The 20,150-nt window shown below is 38.0% G+C and overlaps 3 protein-coding genes across 3 annotated transcripts; 1 reads left to right on the forward strand and 2 right to left on the reverse strand.

Annotated features, from left to right (window-relative positions):
- The first annotated feature begins 4,712 nt into the window (after positions 1–4,712).
- LOC102746831 (olfactory receptor 9G4-like) lies at positions 4,713–5,588 on the forward strand. The gene has a single exon (XM_031017686.2). The coding sequence runs from the start codon at positions 4,713–4,715 to the stop codon at positions 5,586–5,588; it is 876 nt and encodes a 291-aa protein (XP_030873546.1).
- Positions 5,589–7,717: 2,129 nt separating this feature from the next.
- On the reverse strand, positions 7,718–8,674 carry LOC102747131 (olfactory receptor 9G19-like). Its single transcript, XM_006728593.1, has one exon. It carries the CDS (start codon positions 8,672–8,674, stop codon positions 7,718–7,720), a length of 957 nt encoding a protein of 318 aa, XP_006728656.1.
- Positions 8,675–19,140: 10,466 nt separating this feature from the next.
- Positions 19,141–20,054, reverse strand: LOC102732940 (olfactory receptor 9G1-like). Its single transcript, XM_031017697.2, is given in 3 exon segments — positions 19,141–19,282; positions 19,284–19,859; positions 19,861–20,054. Coding segments are annotated over 3 exon segments (912 nt in total).
- Positions 20,055–20,150: the final 96 nt, after the last annotated feature.

Consider the following 20,150-nt stretch of genomic DNA (forward strand, 5'->3'; position numbering starts at 1 on the left):
GCCTCAACAATTAGAAGAATCAAGGGCAAAAGAATAGCAGCTGTATGAAGACAGAAATGGAGATATAGATAGAAATAGATAAGTAGGGAGACAGAGAGAGAGATTTCAAAAAGCTTTTACACCCATGAGAAGATTCATTGTGAAAATCTCTACTAGGTGAAGCAATAAACAGCCTTTAAGGTTCTATGAATGTTTGTGTTGCTTTGCTTGTTCAGCTTTGTGTATGAATTCATGACAACTTAGAGACTATTTCATCATGATGTCTCTCATTTCCTAATTTTACATCTTTTTACATATAAAATGTGAAGCAGTACCCACACATAAAAAACCTTAGTGTTGATAACTAAGTATATTCGTTTGCTAGTGTTGCCACAACAAAATACCACAGACTGGGTGGCTGAAACAACAGAAATTTATTTTCTCACAGTTCTGGAAGCTAAAAGGTCAAGATCAAGGTGCTGTTACGGTTGATTTGTTCTGAGACCTCTTTCCTTTGCTTGTAGGTGGCCACCCTCTTGCTTTCTCCTCACATGGTCTTTCCTGTGCACAAGTAACCCTGGTACCTCTTTGTGAGTCTAAATTTCCATTTCTTCTTTTTATGAAGACTTGGATCAGATTGGATTAGGGCTCACCCTAACCATCTCATTTTAACTTCATCACCTTTTTAAGAAAAAGATTAATTTATTTATTTTAGAGGGAGAGAGACAGCATGAGTGGGAGGGAATAGAGGAAAAGGGAGAGAGACTCTCAAGCAGACTCCACACTGATCATGGAGCCCAACGAGGGGCTTGATTCCCAGGACCCCAAGATCATGACCTAAGCCAAAACCAAGAGTCGGACCCTTAGCCTGCTGAGCCACCCAGGCACCCCTTAACTTAATCATTTCTATAGAGGCCCTATCTCCAAATACACTTTCTGAGTCACTATTAGTCAACATACTAATTTTAGAGGGTTGCCATTCAATCCATAATATCAGGGTTTAATAGGAGTTTCCTGATGAATGAGACTGGAAGCACAGTGTAGACATGGAAACATAGATCTTCTGGCAGTAAAAAAAAAAATTATGGACCACAAATGATACATTCTAAAAAAGTTTAATTAGAACAATTTGGAAAGTTTCTATTATCAGACACATTTGTGATTATATTGTGACTTAATGATAAGAGAGTGAGATTTTGGTAAAATATTTTTATCTCATCATATCCTAATTAACATACCATCCCCATACTCCAAATGAACTCTAATTGATTCTTTAGAGGTTGAGGTGTGTATTTCTGGGCTGCTCTGTGGAAGAGGTCTCAAAGGTCTGTTGAGAAAATACATATATCGATTCCAGCAAAGCATGCCAAAATATCAGAGGAAAAGGAAAAGTCTGTCACTTCCAGCATCTGTCCTTCCTGGCCAAGAGTAAGCAACTGGAACCAGGAGTAGTTAAGTGGTTTGGTCTTTCTTTGGCCTCAAAGAAGAAGGGGAATACAGAGTCACTCATGGCTCTCAAAGGATCGTTGTTATGCCAAATACACACACACATACACACAGACACACAATCTGCTATATAGGAGTCCACTAATGATATGCCTAACCTTCATTTAGAATTTGAAATTCAATCTCATAGTTATTCTGGGTCATCATGTGTTCACTAACAAAGTGGGGTAAACAAGAGGTGAATAAAGTTGACACCCTTTTGGAATATGGTGGTTGTGGTGCTCCGTGCTGTCCAATCTACTGTGTGTGATATTTTCACTTCTTGCTACTAGTTTTCAGGTGTTAGAGGGACACGTTCTTCCCCCAAATGTTTAGGGCTTCAGTGGAGGGAGCAGGAAACAGGAGAACACACATCTTATAGAAACCATTCTACATGGGATTTTAAGCACGATTGGCTCAGACTATTTCTGTATCTTTTATTTCACATCCACACTTTCATTGCAATTTATTTCAAATTCAAGCTGGATTTTAGGACATCCTGATTGTTATGAGTGTGATGATTAGGAGGCCTGTCTTTAATAATCTTCCTTCTAAAGTGATACAGTATGCTGAGTCAGAAAAGTCCAGTTGAGGGTGAATTTGTCCTAAGTAGTTTGTACTAGGTTAGAAGTAGACAATACTTTGGGGGAAAACAACTTCAAGATATAAAGATAATTACCCATTTATTCATTCTAGAAATATTTATTAAGTGCCAATTAGTTGCCGGGAACAGTTCTATATGTGCTGGGTACAGCAGTAAACAAAACAGAGAAATTGTACTGACCTGTGTCATTGCATGCTGATGGGAAAAATGGATAATAAACCATATTCAGGAGTTAGAAGATGACAGTACATCTTGGGGAAAATAGAGCAGAGTCTGGGCTTACACCTCATCTCCTGCAAATCCCGTTCAAATGTCATTTTCTGAAAAAGGCCCGGTCTCATCACTCCATTTCAAATCCCATGCCCTCTTCCACACCAGCAATCCACATCCTCTTGTTTTGCTCAAACTCTGCTCTATTTTCCCCAAGATCATTTGTGTTGGTGTAAAGACCAAAATCCTTAATATGGCTTCCAATAGGCTTTGTGAGCTGATCACTCTTGTGGCTCACCTACTGGTTCCTCTCTGCACCCTGTCTTTACTTGATGCCTCTCAACTCTTTGAGCTCACCAGACTCTCTCTCATGTGAGGGCTCTGATATATGTTATTTTTTCTCATGGAGCTGCTCTCCTCTCCTCCTTACTCTTACAATGGGATAGTACTGAGCTCATTTCTCAGGTCTCTTTTCCATATCTCTTCTTTTGTGAAGACTTTGAGCAGTGACCAAAAAACTATTAATTTTTTTTTCAGTTATTTGCCTCTCCGAAGGGCAGGAATAAAAGAGTAGTAAGAGGCACTGTCAGATATTTTCATTTTTTCCCCAAGTTATTTCATATTAAAGATGAACTTATTAAGGCACAGGTATTTTTCATTGTATAGATAAATGAACACAGCAGAGGAGGTTCATAATAACTATTGGGATGATGGCTATCACCCACCCGTTTATACATTTTCAATATAATGACCATAAATCCCTGCCAAGATAACTATTATTCAAGCTTGAGTTAATTCAGAAAAAAATTATAGTGTACAAATGAACACCAGCATAGCACAATAAATGTGAAGCTCCCGGGATGTGAGATTATTAAGGGGAAATCAATTATGTGAGTAATTGAGTTTGGTTGAAGTCCTAAATAGGTGAAGACAAGTAGTGAGAGAGAGTTGTATGGAAGGGGGTGTAGGACTAAAGCATCTGTGCTTTGTGTGCTAATGAGATGAGATCCATTATATGGTAATAGTTGGAGGAATGAGTGATCTTCAGGATTCCAAGCTTTACCTACCACAGTCATGTCCTCTCTGAACATCATCAGTTACATTTGAAAGATAAGGACACCTAATATTTAAAGATTAAGATACCTTCCTTCTTAACAAGCAGAACAATAGATTTTGGGGCAGAAAATTCACATTTACAGTCCAGTTACAAACTGATTCTGGTTTAGCTCAAAGGAGAATGTTCTGAACATGGAAGTAAATCACAATCTCTCTTGTTTTTAGTTTTCTGCCACTACCTTTTTAACTAAGGGATAGTCAGCTGGCTACTGGGGCATACTCCATATGTTTTGAATTAGATTCCTCCTTTTAGCTTCTCCCTCAGAGTTTTAGAGACTCAAGATGATTTGGAAGGATTCATGGCTTCTCAATCAATCCTTGACACCAAAAATTTTGCTCTTCCTAATGTTCAGCATTTACTATAACCAAAAATACCTCAGCTATGTATACGAATCTCATTTATCAACAAGAGAAAGTGGGGAAAATGTTCTTAAAAAAGGCTTTTTCAAAGATCTTTCCATTAAGTAAAGAAATTCAGGTTGCCAAAGGATTATATATTGCCTTAACCAGGAGAACAAGAGAAAAGCAATTTACTTATAAAAGACATAAATGGCTTAACAGTTGAGAGCACATACTCCTGATAAAGAGAATTCTGTTTTTAAATACCAGCTCTGCTATTGATCTGTTCTGTAACTTTGGAATTGTTTCTTAAACTCCATGAGAATCATAATAGTACCTACTTTATGAAGCTGTAGAAAGGATTAAATGGTTCAAGATTAGGATTTAGAATATTAACTGGCACATAGTGAGTAATTTATATTAACTATATTATATTATTATATTACATTATATCATATAATACCATATATCATATCATCATATCATATCATATCATATCGAATGTAAATGTTGTATTGATAGTCACAGGAGTGGTACAGTGTGTTGGTATTAGTATAATTTTTCAGCACAATGCCTCACACATACATTCTCAATAATGCATGAAGGAAACTAAAATTTTTTGAGCACTTACTATGTACTTAACATTGGGCTGGATATTTTCATGCATGTCTTCTTCAATCAAACAGTGTGTTGGGGCTTCATTTTCCTTCTCTGGTGGGACTAAGGGACTTGCCCTGCATTAAACAATTAATAAGTGAAAGCCCTAATTTCACAATCAGATTCTAACACTAATTCCTGTGGTCTACCCAAGTCACAGACTGAAATTCTATCATTCTAGGTAATCATCGATAAAAGTCTATGAATGTCCTAATAATTATGGACTTAACTTATGCCTTTGTTTATTTATTTCAATGGAAAAATCACAAAATGACTTTTTTTTCCTCCTCAAAGTCTTTATCAGGCTTTCTCCTCTGTGGACATGGAAATAGGAAATAGTACCATTCTGACTGAATTCATCTTGGTGGGCTTCTCAGCACACCCACAGTGGCAGCTGACCCTATTTGGAATATTTCTCGTGCTCTATTTGATGACTTTGTCAGGGAACATGACCCTGGTTATCCTAATCGGAATTGATTCCCGTCTGCACACCCCTATGTACTTTTTCATTGGCAATCTGTCCTTTTTGGATTTTTGGTACACTTCTGTGTACACTCCCAAAATCTTGGCTAATTGTATCTCAGAAGACAAATGTATTTCCTTGGCTGGATGTGGAGCACAGTTGTTTTTTTCCTGTGTTGTAGCCTACACTGAGTGCTATCTCCTAGCAGCCATGGAATATGACCGGTATGCAGCAATCTGTAACCCATTACTTTATTCAAGTATTATGTCCAGTTCTCTCTGTACTGGGCTCATTGCTGGCTCCTACTTAGGAGGGCTTTTGAATGCCATAGCCCATACTGCCAACACTTTCCGCTTGAGTTTCTGTGGTAAAAATATTATTGACCACTTCTTCTGTGATGCACCACCATTGGTAAAAATGTCTTGTACAGATACCCACGTCTATGAAAAAGTCCTCCTGGGTGTAGTGGGCTTCACAGTCCTCTTCAGCATTCTTGCCATCCTGATTTCCTATTGCAACATCCTTCTGGCTATCCTGAGGATCCGCTCAGCCTTAGAAAGGCGCAAGGCCTTCTCCACCTGTGCTTCACACCTCATCTCTGTCATGCTCTTCTATGGATCCCTGCTCTTCATGTATTCAAGGCCAAGTTCCACCTACTCCCTGGAGAGAGACAAAGTGGCTGCTCTGACCACACCATGGTCAGTCCACTGCTCAACCCTCTCATCTACAGCCTGAGAAACAAAGACGTCAAAGAGGCCTTGTGGAAAGCAACACAAACCATAAGGCCACAGAGATGAAGGTTATTTTTTTTGCAGAATGTTCTTATTGCATAATTTTCCAAATTATTGGCTTATATGTATGTTGGTAGTCATTGCAATTTTCAAGTAAATACAAGTCATACTTAAAGCAATGACACATTAAGGAAACCACTCTTTGTTTATTATTATTTTGTGATTAAAATACTTAAAACCTATTAATTTTGGGTTGTTGTTTGATGTTTTACAATACTGTATTTTACTTTCTTATAGTGCTAGATTTACATAAAACTTATCCCCTTTATTATCTTTGGGGGATCTTGGAAAGAGAAAAGGAATTGGATAGTTTTTGTGCACGCAGTTTGTCTTTGAACCTTGACAAGCAAACTTTATTGTGTGGGGAAAAGATCTAGAATGGTTAAACTGCTGGAAATTTACTCAAGATTTTACAAATATTTATTTTTAGTAAGGTGTTCTCTCCATACTTCTTCATAAAGCTCTAATTGAGTATACAAAAAATATCTTTGTAAACCTTGTGTCTTCTACATCAATTTAATATTAGCAATATGTTTAAGAGTTGTTTAGAATGAGCAAATAAACAAACAGCCAAAATGTCTTTCTAAACCCATGAAGAGGTATGTGTCTCTGAAATTGTATATCACCTCAAAAGAGTGATCTCTCCATGGAGAATAGAACAAGTATTCTGCTTTACACTCTCTCACTTCATACCAACACATATTCTCTGTGAAGGAAAAGATCAAGACCAAGTGGAACAAACCATAACAAACAAACTGACTAACAAAAACACCTCTATATTCTAGACCCACTACTTCTTTTTTTTCCCACCAGAAGATTTTAAGCATAAAGAAACTTACAGCTTAATATTCAGTACATGACAGATTTAGTTGGTATTTTTTCAATACTCCTTATAACCACAATGAAAATTAAGGATTATTAGTTACATGTGACAAATGAATAGCTGTGCCTCACCAGTTAGTACTTTATTATTAAAAGACTATAGCTATTGCTGTAATGGGCACAGTTATAAGATGCTTTATTTATTTATTTATTTATTTATTTTTAAAGATTTTATGTATTTATTATTTGAGAGAGAGAGAGAAAGAGAGAGTTTGAGAGAACAAGTGGGAGGAGGGGCAGAGGGAGAAGCAGACTTCCTGTGGAGCAAGAAGCCCGATGTGGGACTCAATCCCAGGACCCTGGGATCATGACCTGAGCTGAAGGCAGAAGTTTAAACAACTGAGCCATCCAGACACCCTATAAAATGCATTTAAATTAAAATTTTAGAACAAATAGGTGGAGTCACTTCAGCATTTCTGTTAGCTCTGGCACTTCTGATCTTTCTTTTTCTCTGCATTCATCAAATAACACCTCATTGCCTTCTCTTTTCATCAAAATATTCTTAACACTTTAAAATTCTCTTTTTATAAAGATTTTTATTTTATTTAACAGGGAGACAGAGAGAGGAAGAAGGAGAGAGAGAGAGAGAAATAGCAGGGAGACGGCCAGAGGGAGAGGGAGAGAATCTCAAGCAGACTCACTGCTGAGCACAGATTCCCACCTTGGGGCTTGATCCCATGACCCTGAGATCATGACCTGAGTCAAAACCAAGAGTCAGATGCTTAAGTGATTGAGCCACCCAGGCGCCCCAAGATTTTTTTTTATTCTTCTATTACAGAAGTTCTGCAAGTATTGGATGAGAAGGATTTGGGGTGTATTACATAAGCCTCCAGAATTTCTTTACATTCCCATAAAGCTCAGTATGTATGGAAAAAAAATAGGTCAATCTTAGGGGAGATAGCAAAGTAAAATTTAATCTTTTGGGGTCTCAGAAGCAATATATATACACTTCTATTTTGCATTAAACCCTAATCCTGCTTTTTAAAACTATGTTAATATTAAATTGAACCAATATTTTATAATATAGATTATAGTCCGATCACTAAAGCAAATCAAACTAATATAAACAAAACTTTTTTCACTGGATTTCTTTAACTAGAAAAAAAGGTGTGTTTAAAAAAGCCAGTTTCCCAAGCTTCCTCTGAAGCAGTCCATTCTTCCTGAGCACTGATTTGAGAAATGTATGTCAGTTCAGACTTCCGATTGTGTTAACCAGACAAGTTTTTTCAGGGTTTCTTTCACATCCTTATTCCTCAGACTGTAGATCATGGGGTTCAACATGGGGAACAGCACAGTATAAAATGTTGATACCATTTTATCCCTTTCAAGGGAATAGCTGGAACTTGGGCAAGAGTAGATGTAGAGAATGGAGCCATAGTACAAGGTGACTGAGACCAGGTGGGAGGAGCAGGTGGAGAAGTCCTTGCTGCGGCCCGGGGTGCAGCGGATCCTCAAGATGGCAGCGATGATGAATAGGTAGGAGGCGATGATGAATAGGTAGGAGGCGAGGATGAGCACCATGGGGGTGATGACGTTGGAGCCCAGGAGGAAATACAGCACAGCCTGGTAATTCTCTTTCACATCACATGCCAACTTCACCAGTGCTGGGACATCACAGAAAAAGTCGCCGATAACATTGTCACCACAAAAATCCAATGTGAATGTGTTGCTGGTGAATATTATTGCGCTGACAAAACCTCCAGTATAGGAATATATAACCAAACAGATGCACAATCTCCTTGACATGGCTTGACCATAAAACAGGGGGCTGGAAATGGCTGCGTAGTGGTCATAAGCCATGGTGGCTAACAGGTAACACTCACTGTATGCCAGCCCAGCTGAGAAGAAGAACTGACATACACAGCCAACAAAGGAGATGCTTTTGTCTTCAGAGATGCAGGTCATAAGGATCTTTGGGGTGTGGACAGAGGAATACCAGAGATCCAGAAAAGACAGATTCCCAATGAAGAAATACATGGGTGTGTGCTGCCGGGAGTCATTACAGATCAACACTATGAGGGTGGCATTTCCTACCACTGTCTCAGAGTACACACCAAGGAATACCACAAGCAAGACCAGCTGCATCACTGGGTCTGTTGTGAAGCCCACCAGGATGAACTCAGTCACCGTATGATTGCTTCTCTCCATGGTTTAATGAGACCTCACCTACAAATGAAAGAGTGAAGAGTTTAATTCCCTCAACCAATACTATGGGAGAGCAATCTTACTGTGGGAGAGCAATCTCTGTGATAAGCCTGTGAGATTCAGTCAAGCCTGTAGTTGTTAGGGCGACGGAGAATCAGAGCAGGAATCTTGCCTGACTAGGGCATGCGATGGGAATGTCAACATATTCATTTCAATGAAATGCATTTAATAATAGGAAATCTTGGGTGCTCTTGGGGGCTTATTCATTTCTTAAGAAAATATTTCTTGAGCCCCAGGTGCCCTCTTGGCATTGGGATACAGCAGTGAGGACAATAGGTCTGACCCTTATTCTATGGAGACTTTATTTAGAAGGAAGACTACATAATAAATAAACAAATACATGTAGAAATATTTTTAGTTAATGTTAAGAGATATTAAGAAAAGAAAACTGGATGGTGGGGTGAAAATGAACTGGTAGAGGAGCTAATCAAACTTAGACACCGAGAGGAAAAAGTCCTTTCCTGTTTCCCAGCTACACATGGACAAGTTGTTCAAAGTCCATGAGAGATGGGAAAGTCCTTGTGGTTTAGAAGGTGGTGACATTTGAAAGATGGCAGAATATGCCACCCCCAAAATGCCTTTTTAGCATATTTTTCTTTTTCATGAATGTTGTAGCATGTATCATTACTTTGTTTTTGTTGCCAAATTATATTCCTTTATATGGATACACCATATTTTGTTTACCTATTCATCAATGGATGTATGTTTTATTGTTTCTACTTTTTGCCAATTACAAACAATGCTGCTACGAACATCCTTGTACAAGTTTTGTATAGACATATGTTTTCATTTGTCTTGAGTAGATAGATACCTAGGAGTAGAATTGCTGTAGAATTCGGAAAGAAATTTCAGAGTGGAGACCAATAAATTAATCCAACTGGTTATGTCAAGTAACAAAATATGTGATGTCATTGTAAGTCTTTTGGGTCTAAAAGCCTGGGACTTAACATTATTCTCCAGGTTTTATAACTAGCCATGTACAATGCTTAAAAGGACACCTATCCCAACTTGATATTGTTTTTAGTAACAGTTCTCAATTTTATCACATTGAAAAACTTCCACTTTATAACAAGCATTTAAAATACTTCCTTTATAGTCCTAAAATGAAATTTATGGTTAATACAACCTACCTACAACATATGTGTGTATATGTATATAAAATATCTAATTCTAATTATAAAAGTGATAAAAAAAGAAAAGTAGCTCATAATATAACTATTACATGGTAATAATTATAGGGTTTATTCTAAAATAATGTGAATTTTAATATGTCAATCCTACAACATTTGGTGAAATGGTTATATATGTATGTAGAATCATCACAAATGTATTAGCGATTCAAATATCAAGAGTGGCATTTCCATCAGTGATAACATTTTTCTGACAAGGTGAATAATTCTTGATAAAGTTCCAAACAAAATAAATGACACTTTTCCCTCAATTTTGAATTCTTAGGTGAGTTGATTTATAGTATAACCTTGCAAAATATAGTGTTTATTTGTAAAGTGGAGTAGATTTTAAACTCATAGAATTACAAAGATCTTTTTTGCATGCACAAATGTCCATCAAGACACTGGCTGTAGAAGGTGGGACTTTTTTTTTTTCCTTTGGATGGGACTGCCCCCTAGGTAAAAAATATTTCCATTGTTGTCTACTGCTTATTAAATGGCCCCTTGATCTTTCTGGCAGCCAAAAATCCAACTGCACTTTTCAGAAATGTTCCTTAAAGGATATTATCACTCTGTGAAGAAACCACACCCACAGCTTTGTATTTTACTTTGTGACCTATTATAGGGCTCTTCTGGGAATTATGTGAAAAAATAGAAAATACCTGGAGAATATCTCTGAGTGGTAAATTTCTACTTTTCATAGGCATACAGGGTCACTGGAGCCAAGCAGAGATGAGATCCCACTAGGATGTAAATTCCTTGAGAGCAGGATATTTGTCTCTTTCATTCATTATTATATGCCTAGTATCTAGAATAATATCTGGCATATAATAGACACACAATAAATATTGAATGAATGAATGAATGAATGAATGGGCAGCCCTGAGTTGGAAAAGAAACGAACCAATAGAAATGATTTTCTGGGTGCTTCTAATTATGTCATTTTACTCTTTCACCATCAACAGAATTGTTTGATATCCCACATGCATTTTTTGGCACCAGTAATCCCTGCCTTGATCTTTGCAAACAGAAATAGGAAGAAACAAAGGAATCTGCTGCCTACAAAAAAGCCTTACCAAATATTTGTTTGCCTAAATGGAGTGAGTCTGTGAAGATTTTTTTTTTTTTCACGTGAACAACAGATTTTCCATCCTCATATGTCATGATGGATAGGAAGCATGCCTTTACAATCAGAACTGAGTGCTCCAAACCAGAGATACCCAGGATATCATGGAAAAAGCATTTGACTTTCAGGAGATTAACAAAGATTCAAGTTCTCTATCATTGGTCAACATTGTAAAGCCTCAATTTCTTCATATGTAGGGGATAACTTATCTCTCCTTAGGGTTGTTATAAAGAAGATAACTCAAGTAAAGGCTAAGCACAGTGCCTGGCACATCGTGACCACTCAGGTAACCAGTGGTTCTCAAATTCTGTGCCTGTAGGAATCACCTGGCCCAGCCCCAGAATTTCTAATTTAGCAAGCTGTGGGTGGGGCCCAGGAACTTGCTTTCAGTATTGCAGCCAAGGGCTTGTAATGCAGAGTGTCCATAGATCAAGTCTGACAAATGCTGAAATAAATATCATTTAAATTCTTCTTCTTCTTCTTCTTTTTTTTTTGAAGTAGGCTCTACACTCAGCATGGAGCCCAATGCAGGGCTTGAACTCATGACCCTGGGATCAACCTGAGTTGAGATCAAGAGTCAGGCACTTAACCCACTGAGCCATCAAGGCACCCCTCAGTTACATTATTCTTATTCTTTATCATAGAAGTCTGTCTGCCATAACAATGTTGTAAAGACTTGAGGAGTTAAAGATGTGTTGCATAATGTTATACATTTAAAGAGATGAGCTATGAACAGATCTACTTTGACTGCTAATGCCAGAACAAAAACAAGTAAGGCATACATTTCCTTGGGTAGAGACTGGCTTGAAGAATTGAGTTCTGTTTTGGGGCACCGGGGTGGCTCAGTTGTTAAGCATCTGCCTTCGGCTCAGGTCATGATCCCAGGGTCCTGGGATCAAGCCCCGCATCGGGCTCCCTGCTCGGCAGGAAGCCTGTTCTCCCTCTCCCACTCCCTGCTTGTGTTCCCTTTCTCGTTGTGTCTCTCTCTGTCAAATAAATAAATAAAAAATCTTTTAAAAAAAATTGAATTCTGTTTTGTTAACCCAACTGCAGTAATCTGGATGTGCTTGCTAACCAGCAAACATGTGATTCTTTCTAACTGAAGTTATATTTTTGTATGACAAATTAATAATGCATTTCCAACCCTAATTACTAGAATATAAAGGTTTGTGTTGAGAGATAGGTCCTTTTATCTGGAATTCTTCTCAAAAATACCATATGATGTGATGCTTTCTGAAAGCATATCAAACTGAAAGAAATTTGAACTTTTTTGGATGGCTTTGGCCCTTAATAATCTGTAGTAATCTCAGCTACTTCATCCTGTTGCCCCAGCTGTTCTGTAGATATTAACAGTGCTGCTTCTTTTGTAAGAAGAGACGTTGCTTGTTTGTTTGTGGATTTAGTTGTTTCTTTCTCCCTTGCCTTTTTTTGGTAATGTTAATTTCCTTTTTCGGTCTTTAATAGCAGGCATTAGCAATCAAAGTAGATCTGTTCATAGCTCATCTCCTTTCATATGGTCTTTTCTTCTTGTGAACACGACAGTTTCAGAAACTGCAATAGGAAGATGGTGAAGATATTTCAAAAGAGCCCTTTCTTTAGCACTTATGATATCTCAGTATGTACATGACCTTTGTCCTGGTTGTGAGGAACAAGTAAAAATTTCCATCTACACCTAACATCTGGATCATACAACTTACCTAAAATTCTCAGCAATGCCATCACCTCAGCAGAATTCAAATCTGCTTGCCTCAGAACTTTTATAGCAGTTTCTGCATCCCCAGAGTTGGAGATTCCTGCTACCCCTCAGGATTTCATAAACTTGGGAAATAACTAACCAGACAAAGAAAATTGTATGTTGACAAATGGGGTAAGGTTTAATAATGGAGAATTCTTTTCTTGAGACTACAATTCCCTGGTGAAAATGTAATCAGTCATAATTTGTATTCTCATTTTCTCTTGACTTGTGTAGAAGTTAAACTAGACATATATGTGCACATATATTATGTATGTAAATATATATTCATATACATATATCTGCATATTAAAGCACATTTGTTCAACAATACAATATTTTCATTAAATGTTGAATACTTTTTGTCCTTCAAAATCCATTCTCCACCCTTTGAACCTCCTCTTTGCTCCAGGATACTCGGCTATATTAACTGCATCAGCAGGCTCCTTTGCACTCTGTCTACTTAATGGAGTTAGCCAGTGATTGTCATTGGTGGGAAAGAGATTGAGGTCTGAGTGGTTTTCTCCAGTCCCTTTTCTTGCAAAGATGCCACAGCTGGCTGCATCCCTGGACTTACCAGGTGATTCATTTCAAAGCTCTCCTTCCATGCCTCATGACCTCTGTGTCTTCATGCACCTTCAAAAATAGAAAAGGGGGGCACCTAGTGGCTCAGTTGGTTAAGCTTCTGCCTTCAGCTCAGGTCATAATCTCAGGGTCTTGGGATTAAGCCCCATGTCAGGCTCCCTGCTCAGTGGGGAGACTGCTTCTCCCTCTCCCTCTCCTCTGCAGCCCCCCCCCCGCTCATGTTCTTTCTCTCTCTATCTCAAATAAATAAAAAATCTTTTTTTTTTTTTAAAGATTTTTTTTTTTTATTTGAGAGAGAGAGTGAGAGAGAGAGAGAGCACAAGAGGGGGGAGCGGGAGAGGGAGAAGCAGACTCCCCGCCGAGCAGGGAGCCCGATGCGGGACTCGATCCCGGGACTCCAGGATCATGACCTGAGCCGAAGGCAGTCGCTTAACCAACTGAGCCACCCAGGCGCCCATAAAATAAAAAATCTTTAAAAAAAATTAAAAAATGTTATAGCTCTCAGAATTTATTAGTTCTGAAGTTATTACACTATTCCTTAGGAATTCTCTGTATCACATTTCTTTGTAATAATCCCTTTTTAAACCCTTCCCAAATTAATCAATTTAATTGGCTATCTGTTACTTGCCAGATACTGATCCTAGAAGTAGTACTAGGAGATAATCCAAATGGGATTGGATTGTTCATATATTTGAAGGTTAGGCATATAAATCCATCATGGTGGGAAATGGGACAATGGCAATCTATTGCATCCAGTAGCATCAAACTTAATTAAATGATCACCAGTGGCTTCATGGAATGAAGGACAGGTAGACAGCACGGCATTTTTTTTTTTTTTTTTCCTGTGGCACAGAGGCATGCAATAATATCATGTAGTGATTTGGCTTCTGCTGCAGTTTAAACCTGGACTATCTGACTTAAACAAACAGGCAGCCAGAAAGCCATATTGCAGTGAATACTCTCTGAGACAAGATGGAAGGAACTACCCAGTATGCCATAGCTGGGTGGTAACCAAATATTTTGTTCAGACGTTTGTGGCAATGTCTCATGGATTAGGTGGTTCTTAAGGAGTGAGGTTGATGGTAAACCAACCAAGGTATATTTTTCTTGTAAAGAAAAGCATTTTATTTTTACTTGGATAAAAACTAGCTCAGGATGTTCTAGTAGGGCAATAAGACCTCTTATATAATTCTCTGACCTAAGCTAGTGTACAGCCATTGAAAACATAGACTTATGGCAAGGCAAGGTCCCTTTGAGGAGGGACCTTGAAACTTAGCCAAGGTATACACTCTATGTCTTCCCCCAAGCCTTCTTGTGGATGGCTTGCTGCTGTTTATGAGGGTAATCCCATGTTAGGAAAATGGAAGTACCCAGATATTCTGTAGGTTATTAGATACTGGTTCTGAACTGACACTAATCTACAGAAATGGAAAACACTAGAGGTATACACTTGCCAGCGAGAGTAATGGAAACAACATAAAAGATAATTTTAGCCTGAGTGCATCTTTCAGTAGGTCCAATGGGACCAGGTATATAGCCAATCATTATTACCCAAACCCAGAAATAATATTGTTATAGATATATAGACAGATACACAGATTGGAACAACATCCTTGTTCTAGTTCTATCTCTAGCCCATGGAATGAGGGTCATTAGGTTCAAGGTTCAAGGTTCAAGTAGAAGTTGATATTGCTCTGCTGAGGCAGTAAACAAAATCTCAACCTGATGGGAAGTTCAGAGATTAGAGTTTCCATCAAAGACTTGAAGATACAAGGGTGGAGATCCCAATTCATCACCTTTAACTCATTTCTTTGGGGGGAAAGGGATTGAGGATGTGCAAGGTGGAAGTCATGAGAGAACACATTTTACAGATAGACATGCTCTGTGAATGTGAGTCAGCCTCTTTCTCCACACATACACAACATCTTTCTCCTCTTTCTCCTGTTCCTGCTCAACAGGCCCTTGTACAAATGACTTGAGCAACTGGAATGAGCTCAACAACATGTTTTTCTTCACGAAGACTAGTTTCACTGTTTCCACTGTATCCCACATGCCAACAACAGAGATCACAACTGTGCCTCTGATAGGTCATCGTTTTCTGGGAGGATTGGTGAACCACTTGGGTAGCAGGGTGATTAGATTAGACTACTTATTACTAATCTAAAATCACAGAGTTAAAGACTTTCTTTCCAGGAATAATCACATTTTGGGAGATTTATTTGTTTTACATACCTATTTTCCTACCAGTTTTTCTTGCCAGCACCTGCAGATGTAGACTTGCATAATGCCTTTTTGTGAACATGGTATCCTACGAAACATCGTCTCTGCCAAGAAATACATTAGATGGCAAAGGAATGGTAACCATCTCCTCCAATTCACAGAAATAATTGAGTTTACTTTTTGCCCTATCATTCAGAAGTGATTCTATAGGATTTCTCTATACCACACATTTGAAGTGTGATTGACCTGATCAAATCATGGAAGGGCTATATGAAAGCTCAGTCATGGTTGTTGAGGTGTCTTCTAAGTATGCTGCATGCTTTAAAACAGGAGCCAATGTGTGGTTTCATCTTGCTTTATCAAGAATGTACATGTCTGTGAGGGCGCCTGGGTGGCTCAGTTGGTTAAGCGACTGCCTTCGGCTCAGGTCATGATCCTGGAGTCCCTGGATCAAGTCCAGCATCGGGCTCCCTGCTTGGCGGGGAGCCTGCTTCTCCCTCTGACCCTCCCCCCTCTCATGTCCTCTCTCTCTCTCATTCTCTCTGTCTCAAATAAATAAATAAAATCTTTAAAAAAAAAAAAAGAATGTACATGTCTGTGAACCAAGGGGATGAGTTGGCATGGCACCTGTGGTGACCATGAAAATGAGCCTTTCAAAGCTCCAAGTGCAGGGAGTATAATTGTGCAAAGGTCCTAGCTGCTGATCTTTGAAATACATTTCCCCATTTGTACCAAGGTCATGCTTCCCAGAGACTGTTCCCAGCTAATAACTGAGCACAGCAGGAATACCATCCCTCTTAGGCCCTGGATTGATGGCTAATTTTGGCTCGAGTACCTACCTTGCTGAACTTACCATAAACTGAACAATGGGTTAGGGTGCTTTTGCCTATCCTTCCTTTCCTCTCTTCTTCACTTGTGCTCAGACTTGCCTCATGATTTAGTGGCCCTTCTTGCTTCTTCTGGCTCCCTCTCCATTTTCTCTTACACAGACACGACTGTTACCCCTAATAAAATCCTTGCACTTTTAATTCCACCTTAGTGTCTTCTTCTTGGAGAACCCTGACTACTACAGCCTCTTTTACTATTACATAAAAGAGCTAACGAGATTTTAATTTCTTTACCCATAACCTTATACTCAGTTTATTTGAAGTCTATGTGCACAAGCGTAGAATGCTCCAAAGGAACACCCTCAGTTATCTGATTAATTGGAATCTGGGACTGTACTCTGGCCATGTTGGGCTCCTCATGCATTGATCTAACAGGGGTCACTCCATTGGGTGGGGTGATTGATCTCAATCACCAGGGAGAAATTAGTTAGTGCTACAAAATGAGATCAAGAAGAATTATGTTTGGAACTCAGGCGATTGAGCACTATATTTCATGGTATCCCCTTGGCCTTCTGTTTGAAAAGTACTGCAACCAAATAAAAGCAAGATGATCAAAGACTCAGACCTAATAATAAGAAAATACAGACAGCGTACCAGATAATTCTGATCTAACTGAGCTGTTGAGAGTGAATGAACCACAGTAATACAAGAGGCAGGTAGAGAGTGGACTTTTTAAAAATGTTTAATTTAGTAAAACTTGTATATCGAAATAGTACAACTTAGAAACAACTTTCTTTTAAACTTCAAACTTCATTTGTGATTTGAGTAGTTAAATTCTTTTAGGAATTTATGGTGTAATTAATTATAAGTTAATATGGGAGATTCTTTTGAATTCACAACCATAAACTGCAGGTGAAGCATTACCAACTGCAATTAAAAAACTTACTGCCAAACTTACACTTAAACATATTCTAAAATGTTTTCTAAAACATTAGTGCCACAAATTTAATTACATTTGTGTTATGTACTTATTTATTTTTACATCTTCTAAGATTATTCTTAGCTGTACTTCCTCTTCGCACTAGGGTCTTAGTAAGTTAGTTAGACTTGATTCTGGAGTTGAGATAACTTTTTCATACACAACATAATATGACTCTACACTTTGGTCAATTAAAGTTACAGTCTCTGTGTAGATATTAATTATTTGGAAAATAGGTATTGATTGCTTCTCCTAAAAGGATTAAATTAGGAGTTCTTGATAAATAGTTTGAGCATCTTTATTGTAGTAAAAATCAGGATTTATGATATTAGGATGTCTTAAGACCAGTTTTACTTTTTGTAACTGATGTTTCCTTTTGGAATGATGTATTTTCTAGTTTCACGAAAGCAACATTAAACACTCAATTTTCTGCTGCTGTGGCACACCAATTAGATCTGTTCACATCCCTTAAAAATATGTTTTATAGAAATTTTACTATTATTAGTGGGAAATAGAGAACATTTAGAAAACGAGAGTCTGAGTTGGCATGAATAGAACCATTTTAGAACATTGTCTAAATCAAATATTTTGGAATTACACTGTTGTGTTATGTCTCTGTTGGGGTACTATGTGTTACAGCTAATACTGGTTATATGCCTTGGATATACTTTATGGATTAATGTGTATTATTGCTGGTCCTGATGAGTCTTTCCCTCTCTGCATGGAGCTCCTACAGTTTAGGGGACTACTTGCTTGAATTTCACTTTCTTGTCATGTTTGTTTGTTTACCATTGCTTTTACCAGTAAAACATATTCATGTTTTATTGATAAAAATTATATTTATATAGCCTCACTTTTAAAAATCAAAATTAAATGCAACTCATCATATTTACACTTTTGTTTTATCACCACCTGTGTGTATCACCTATACAAATTTTTTTCTTTTGAGGAATGGGTGGTCATAGACTTTTTTCTCAAATTGTTTCATCTCATTGTAGTTATTATTCTTTATCATAATCATTGTGTTTTGATGCTCAGAATATCGCAATTTGGATGTAGAAGACCTTACAAGTTCACCCTTGTAAAATAAAAGAGGAACTCTGGTAGTTACACAGTGATTTACAAAAATCATATCTATGGAAACTTGACTCATTTTTTCTTCATTGAAGGACTTATGTAAGAAAAATAGATTGGGGAGATCATGCTTGCTGAGTCTAGTTGTACCAAGTTATTTCATGGGTGCCTCTGGGTCTTTGTGATAATGCTTCTGGGGGCAAAAAGTGCATATAAAAAAGCTTCAGAAATCCCATTAAGGGAATAGAAAATGATAATTTGAACCAATTAATCTTCATAAGAAAATACTAAAAATTAACTCAGCCTATTTGTTCCTAATTTTTAGGAAATAACCATATAGATACTATTCTGTATATGTCAATCAGCCGTAAATATTCTAATGCTAAGGGAGTGGGCTATTCTGTCATGTTATGAAGATAGAGGAGAATTTTTGGTTTTAAGTTTTTTATTTGTTTTTAATCTAGAGCAACATGAAATTCAATACAAATTCTTAAATTTTATATTTAAATTCTATCTCCTATTTTGTTCTAATCTTCTCTTATATCTTTTAAATTGTCATGTAGCAAGAATGTAAATTCTTTAACTTTCATTGAAAGAATTCTTAATCATGATGGAACACAATGGCAGCTCTTCTTGAAATAAAATAACCTGATAAAAAAATTGTCATTGCATCTCCCTAGAAGGAGAGAATCTTGATTTATTTAATGAGTTTATTCAGAGCCTCTTTCACATCCTTATTCCTCAAGCTATAGATCATGGGATTCAACATAGGGAACACTACAGTGTAAAATGTAGAAATTATTTTGTCCCTGTCCAAAGAATAGCTAGATTGGGGACGAGTAGATGTAGAGAATGGAGCCATAGGACAGGGTGACAGAGACCAGGTGGGAGGAACACGTGGAGAAGGCTTTGAGGCGGCCCTGGGTGGAGCGGATCCTCAAGACGGTGGCAATGATGAACAGGTAGGAGGCAAGGATGAGCACCGTGGGGGTGATGACATTGGAGGCCAGAAGGAAGTACAGCACAGCCTGATAACCATCTTTCCTGCCACAAGCCAACTTCACCAGGGGTGGGACATCACAGAAAAAGTCCTCAATGACATTGCCACTACAGAAATTCAAGGCAAAAGTTCTTTTGGTGATGATGGAAGAGTTAGTAAAGCCACCAAGGTATGAGGATGTTACCAGAAATGCACAAAGCTTTATAGACATAGCCTGAGAATAAAGTAGTGGCTTTGAGACGGCAACATAGTGGTCATAAGCCATGGTGGCCAATAGGTAACACTCACTGTATGCCAGCCCCGCAGAGAAGAAGAATTGACATACACAGCCAGCAAAAGAGATGCTTTTGTCTTCAGAGATGCAGGTCATGAGGATCTTTGGGGTGTAGACAGAGGAATACCAGAGATCCAGAAAGCAGATTCCCAATGAAGAAATACATAGGTGTGTGCAGCTGGGAGTCATTACAGATCAATATTATGAGGGTGGTATTTGCTACCAGAGTCAGAGAGTACACGCTAAGAAATACCACGAACAGGACAAACTGCATCATCTGGTCTGTCGTGAAGCCCACCAGGATGAACTTAGTCACCGTATGATTGCTTCTCTCCATGGCTCACCTAAGATGAGAGAAAATGAGATTTCAGCTTGCATCATTGTGCTGAGTAAATAGAAAATATGCTAAATAAAAACGATTATATAAACTGGA

Source organism: Leptonychotes weddellii, chromosome 11 (genome assembly GCF_054177405.1).
Source record: "Leptonychotes weddellii isolate Sample4059 chromosome 11, ASM5417740v2, whole genome shotgun sequence".
Lineage (NCBI taxonomy): Eukaryota > Metazoa > Chordata > Mammalia > Carnivora > Phocidae > Leptonychotes > Leptonychotes weddellii.